Source organism: Ipomoea triloba, chromosome 3 (assembly GCF_003576645.1).
Source record: "Ipomoea triloba cultivar NCNSP0323 chromosome 3, ASM357664v1".
In the NCBI taxonomy this organism is placed as follows: domain Eukaryota; kingdom Viridiplantae; phylum Streptophyta; class Magnoliopsida; order Solanales; family Convolvulaceae; genus Ipomoea; species Ipomoea triloba.
The window spans coordinates 16084572-16091056 of NC_044918.1; the positions used below are offsets into that span (position 1 = coordinate 16084572).

The window sequence follows — 6485 nt, forward strand, 5'->3', positions numbered from 1 at the left end:
TCTCCTTTTTTTTTTTTTTTGATAAATAGAGAAATTGTCATTATTGTTTGAGAGTGTGTACGGAGTAAAACCTCCTTTGTGGCCTTACTCAGCAACAAATTATAAGAAAATGTTATACTCTCACGTCATAATATATTGAAAAATATGGTAAAATGAAGTAGATGGATTTTAAATGACTTATTATTGGGAATTTAAAAATAAAAATAGATTAAAATATTTACCATCATCAATTTTAAATAATTAATTTAATTAAAAAAACAAATTCAAGAATATTTCCATCTTTCTTGCCACATCCCTCATTAAATTATAGAAAAGCTTGAAATCATACGGAATTTGGTAATTATATTACTGTAATTGAAATCAATTCAGATTACAAATCGTAATAATTGTAGAAGTAGAATATTATACTTTAAAGTCTTGATGTATTGAAAAATGTGGTGTCTTGAATTAAATGGACTATATTATTAAAAATTTAGAAATAATAATAATGGATCTAAAAAAAAAGAAATAATAATAATGGATTAAAATATTTACCACTTTCTTGAACTTTGCCAAGGTCCATTTTCTTTTTAGATTTCTTGGCCTCACTATAAATACTCCATCGGAGCTCCATAAAAGTGCGGAGAAGAAAGCAAAAAAGACTGGGAATAGGAGATTTTAGAGGAGGAAGCAAATGGGCGCTTTTCTTTCGGAGCAATGAGTCAAGAATCTCACGAGGAAAAGGGTACGACTAGCTGGACTCACATCAATAACAGTGTGGACATCGTTATTGACTAGCGTCGAGCTTGTATTCCCATTCCGGGGCCGGTTTTGCAGCAGGGCGGAGCATTTGATAGCAAAGTTGGGAGCTTTTTCGTCGTCTTGGCTTCTTCACTCTGATTTGGGCCCTGCAGAGGTCAAGATTCCGTGGTGGGTCTCGGTGTTTCGGTGGAATTGATGAAGGGTGCTGGAAAGTGATAGCTTTTGATCAGATCTTAGCAGCTGGGTTCCTCTGTAAGATTGAAAAGTTTGTTTGGTTATGCTTTTCCTCCACCTTTGATTATATAGACTTTGCTGTTTTAGGTTGTTGGTTTTATGTTTGTGTTGGATAGATAGGATTAGGAATCTTAGAGAGGCATTTTTGTGTAAATTGTTGGACTTGATCTCAAAAGGGTAAATAAATTGGGGGAGGAATGGGGGGAAATTGTTGGATGAGTGGTATATTTGAAATGGAGACTGTGGTCAAGTGGCTATGTTAGATCTTGATATGGATAGTTGTTTGGATATATAAAGTTGACAGGTCAATTTTTATTTTTATTGTACTGAGATTCTGTCACTGAGGATGCAAAGTAGGGAGAATGGGATCTAAACAAGGGGGTTTTGGTATAACAAGAAATGTGCCCATTTTTGATGGATTGATGTTTTCAAGGTTGAAGATTTTTATGTGGATGGACTGAAGAAGGAATAGGCTCCAATGGGTGCTGCAATGTTGAGGTGGTTGTTTCTTGGGTTGTTAGTTTCTTCGATTTTCTCCGTGGTGTCAGCTATTGATTATCTCTGTTGTGATGACGAGGGATTGTTTAGTGTAAGTAACATTCTATTTATGCAGAAAGTGGGTGACGTCTTGATTGCAGTTGCTTATTTCTCGATTCCTATTGAATTGCTGTACTTCATTAGCTGCTCGAACATACCTTTCAAATGGGTGCTCGTTCAATTCATTGCGTTCATAGTGCTTTGTGGATTGACCCATTTGCTCAATGTGTGGACTATCAACACTCAGCCTTCCTTTCAGATGATAATGTCGTTGACGGTTGCCAAAATCCTGACTGCACTCGTGTCCTGTGCAACTGCAATCACCCTTCTCACGCTTATCCCTCTGCTTCTCAAATTTAAGGTGAGGGAACTGTTTTTGAGGCAGAATGTGTTGGAGCTGGATCAAGAGGTCGGGATGATGAAGAAACAGAAAGAAGCGAGTATGCATGTCCGAATGCTGACACTAGAAATTAGAAAGTCGCTCGATAAGCATACTATACTCTATACCACTCTGGTTGAGCTTTCAAAAACGTTGAATCTTCAGAACTGTGCAGTGTGGATGCCAAGTGGGAACAGAGCAGAGATGAACTTGACGCATGAGTTGAACCCCTGTTCGGCTAGAGAGCACCATTCCCTTTCAATTAATGACCCGGATGTGCTGGAGATAACAAAGAACGAAGGGGTGAGGTTACTGAAGCAAGATTCAGTTCTTGCAGCTGCGAGCAGCGGTGGGTCTGGTCAACCCGGTGCTGTTGCAGCTATTCGGATGCCATTGCTTCGTGGTTCAAACTTCAAAGGTGGAACACCAGAGCTTATTGAAACGTGTTTTGCCATATTAGTGCTGGTTTTTCCCAGTGTTAATGATGGCGATTTGAGCTATGATGAGTTGGAGATAGTGGAAGTGGTTGCTGACCAGGTGGCCGTGGCTCTGTCCCACGCAACAGTTCTTGAAGAGTCTCAGTCGATGCAGGAGAAGCTGAAAGAAAGAAACCGTGTGTTGCAACAAGCTAAGGAGGATGCTATGAAGGCTAGCCAGGCAAGGAATTCGTTCCAGAAGGTAATGAACAATGGAATGAGGCGGCCAATGCACTCGATTTTGGGCTTGCTTTCCATACTCCAAGATGACAATTTGAAACCTGAGCAGAAAATTGTCGTCGACACATTGGTGAAAACCAGCACGGTACTTTCAACCTTAATTAGTGATGCAATGGAGATATCTGCCAAAGATGATGGGAAATTCCCTGTAGAAATGAGGCCCTTTCAACTTCATTCATTGATCAGGGAGGCCTCTTGTCTCGTGAAATGCTTTGCCATTTATAAGGGCTTTGATTTTTCCACAGATGTTCCAAGTTCTTTGCCTAATCAGGTGATGGGTGACGAGAAGAGAACGTTTCAGGTTATACTTCATATGGTTGGGCATTTATTCAATGTCAGTGATGGAAATGGCTCCGTCATATTCAGAGTTGCTTCAGAAAGTGGAGCTGAGGATGGGAATAATAAAGTTTGGAATACGAGAAAACCGAGCTCAAGTGATGACAATGTAACAATAAAATTTGAAATTGAAGTCACTATTGGAGATTCTCAATCAGGTACCTCAGTTTCAGTCGTTCCTTCTGGCAGGAAAAGGCATAACAGCAAAGATGTGAAGGAGGGCTTGAGCTTCACCATGTGCAAAAAGCTTGTGCAGGTAATTAGTTTTTATTTGTTCTCCTTGTGTTTATGAAGTTGGGGTCTGGAATTTCTTTTCTTTTCTAAAGGAGTGACCTAAAAGATATTTCGGGGTTTTGGTTGGTGCTTGGGAAGAGGCTCGATACATGTAAAAGGTTTTGGTTTTGAGTTTGTAAGTCTTACAACCCAAGTCACTGGGTTGGATTTACTCAGGAAAACAGAATAAATTGAAGAAGAAAGCTTAGAGATAGAAAAGTGAAGGTTCAGGGAAGAGAGCAGAATAGAAGAGAGATAGAGAAAAAGATTTTAGATATGCTATTCAATAATTGCCATCCATCCATCAGTTAGCTTAACAGCCTATTTATTCATCTCATTACGTAAGAATTTCATCAAACTAAGAAATTTCCAGAAACACAACTGCGTATTTTGCTGAAACGTGTAGTTGTGCAGTGGCAAAAGTGCGTATTTTTTTTAACACTAAATAACAGTTTTAACGGAAACTTCAAACGTCACTGTTTGAGTCAACAACTATTGGAAATTTAACCAATTGACATCACACTAAAACGCACATTATTTATTTAAAAACAACCTGAGCAACACTGTTTCTCTCCCTAGTTTATTGTTCTTCATTCTTTATTCTTCTAGCTACTAGGGTCATTACTTGAGGTAAGAAGAGAGTCGAGATCTTAAGGCAGATAAAGGTTTAAGGACTTGAGTTCTATCTATATCTCTAGGTTTCTAAATTTTCAGATACTTCTTACAGTTATAAAAACTAATCTGAATCGAGCAATGTAAATCTTACAATCTTTGAGGTGATTCTCTGTTTCTCTCCATGAAATTCATATTGCAATGCTTATTAATGCTCATTCCTTTCAACTGTCTTGAGTAGACTTTGAAAACGGTATCAATAAAAAAAAAATTATTTACTACTCTGTTGAATGAAAATCTATACCAAAATATGAATGTGAGCTCTGAAAAGAGACGTAATGTCACTTATTATGCCACTTATTTGCCCTTTAAGCTTGATTTGAAACACGTAACTGCTTTTATGTGTGATTATGGATGATTTGCAAATAATCAAAGTAAATAAAAGGCTATGTTTGGCATACCTAGCTTATAAGCTAGCTTAAAGCTAAAAGCTTAAAAGCTAATAGCTACTAGCTTATTTTGAAACGCTATTTAAGATAGTGTTTCAAAATAAGCTACAGAGTATTATTTTAAGCTCTTCATGTTTTACCAAACAGAGCTTATAGCTTATTTGTAGCTTAAAATAAGCTCTACCAAACATAGCTAAAGTAGAGTGATAGTTTTTATAGTGGTTCAGGATTTTTTATACTCCTCATCCCCCTTTTTTGTTTCTCTTTACTGTCATTTTCGTATATTTCTTTGTGTCTTGTAGGAAACAACCATTTTTTTCCTTAATATTTGATCCTCTAGTCTTGATTGTGACTTCATACTGCATCCCAAAATGTTACGCTATTGAAATACAACAATGTTCCTTCTCTTTTTAAAAACTTTCGGAGTTCCCATTGAAATTTGTTTGAACTATACTTGGAAGTGCCTTTCCACATCACGTTTTCAGAATGTGTATTCACATGCATTGTCATTACATATTCAAGCAATTCAAACGAATTTCAGCTTGAAACCAGGAAATTCTTTAGAAAGAGAAGACATAATGTCGCATTATAGGGATGCAATGCATTCTGGAGATGCATATGATGTCACATTTAGGAATTTTTGCATTTTATGAATTTGATATAATAAACGTGACATCATGTTGCATTTACATAACGTGTAGTTCACATTTTAATATAGCTTTTCTTAAGAATGCCGATTTAGTAAATGATTTCTGCTGGTGGAATTTTTTTGTTTACATTTTACCTGCAAAATTTGAATAATTGGTCTTAATTTTACGTTAAGCTAGTTTAATGTGTGATTATTGTTTGACCTATGGTGTTTGTTGCAGTTGATGCAAGGAAATATATGGGTCTCCTCAAATTCTCGGGGCCGTGGACAAGGCATGACGCTGATTCTAAGATATCAGAAGCAATCCTCGATCAGAAGACGAATCTTTGAATACAGAAATCCTTCAGAGCAACCGCTTCCAAGCTCAATGTTTGATGGCCTTCAAGTTCTTCTGGCTGACGATGACGACGTAAATAGAATGGTGACTAAGAAGCTCCTCGAGAAGTTACGCTGCCAAGTATCCACGGTTTCAACGGGTTTCGAATGTCTAAGCGCCCTAGGCCCCTCGGCAACGTCCTTCCAAGTCATCATCCTCGATCTCCACATGCCGGAAATGGACGGGTTCGAAGTGGCGATGAGAGTGCGCAAGTTTCGCAGCCGCAACTGGCCGTTGATCATAGCCCTGACCGCGAGCTCGGAAGACCATATGTGGGAACGATGCCTCCAGGTGGGGATGAATGGTCTGATACGAAAACCCGTCCTTTTACAGAGACTTGCGGAAGAACTTCAGAGAGTCCTCCAGCGGGCTGGCACCGAAGTCATGTGAAAAGCTCGAGACTCGAGAGTAATGGCTGCCGCCCCCTGGATCTCGAGAATAATGGCGGCCCGTGGATGTTAGACCATTACCGCCTTCTTCATCGTGCTCGTAACATTACATCTCCATAGAGACAATCCTAGCTTGTTCTTGCTAACTGCATAGTTGGTGAAGTCCTTTGTATACATATATATCTATATTATATATAGGGAATAGGATTGCCATCCAGATGGTCTCTGTAAGGTTTACTTTCCTTAGTGGCATGGTTCTTTGAAAATGAAAAGAGAACAAAAAAAAAAAACAGAAGAAATTTGATAGAAACTAATTCATAAATTGTAACTTTCACATTGAAATGCATTTTGGAAATGTTGCAGCCATGACAGTGCTGTGCTATCTTTTGGTCCTTTTAGCTTGTCTTTTGGTGTTTTAGCTCTTGGAGTTTTTTAGAGTTTTAGTATAAACAGCACTATTTTTGGTAGAAGGGTCAAATAGACACATCTACTACTCACAAGTGTTCAATTAATTCCTTGATAAAAAAACAAGAGCTAATTTGATACATAAACTTTCTAAACTTCTTGCATTTACAATTTTTTCTAGTTTACATAAGGTTTTGATGACATGGCGTCCGATTAAGCAGATGTGATTAGCATTTTTTTTTTTAACATGGCGTCTAAAAAGAAAAATTCTTTAGCATGGCTTCAATCCACCGAAAAGTGAAAAATCCACCGGAAGGTGAAATTATATTATAATCGTGGGTGGAATTCACAAGTTGTACAAATTGGGGCTTTCAATCCACAATGACAGT

General features: G+C 37.9%; 1 protein-coding gene across 1 annotated transcript; it reads left to right on the forward strand.

Moving 5' to 3' along the window:
• Positions 1-612: 612 nt before the first annotated feature.
• On the forward strand, positions 613-6084 carry LOC116012683 (protein EIN4). Its single transcript, XM_031252320.1, has 2 exons — positions 613-3199; positions 5147-6084. The coding sequence occupies exons 1-2, from the start codon at positions 1454-1456 to the stop codon at positions 5690-5692; spliced, it is 2292 nt and encodes a 763-aa protein (XP_031108180.1). The 5' UTR covers positions 613-1453; the 3' UTR covers positions 5693-6084.
• Positions 6085-6485: the final 401 nt, after the last annotated feature.

Bases quoted from the DNA above. Each gene is read 5' to 3' on its own strand.
- LOC116012683 (XM_031252320.1), top strand. From the start codon at position 1,454: ATGGGTGCTGCAATGTTGAGGTGGTTGTTTCTTGGGTTGTTAGTTTCT. The intron at 3,200-5,146 runs GTAATTAGTTTT...TGTTTGTTGCAG, and splicing joins TGTGCAAAAAGCTTGTGCAG to TTGATGCAAGGAAATATATG.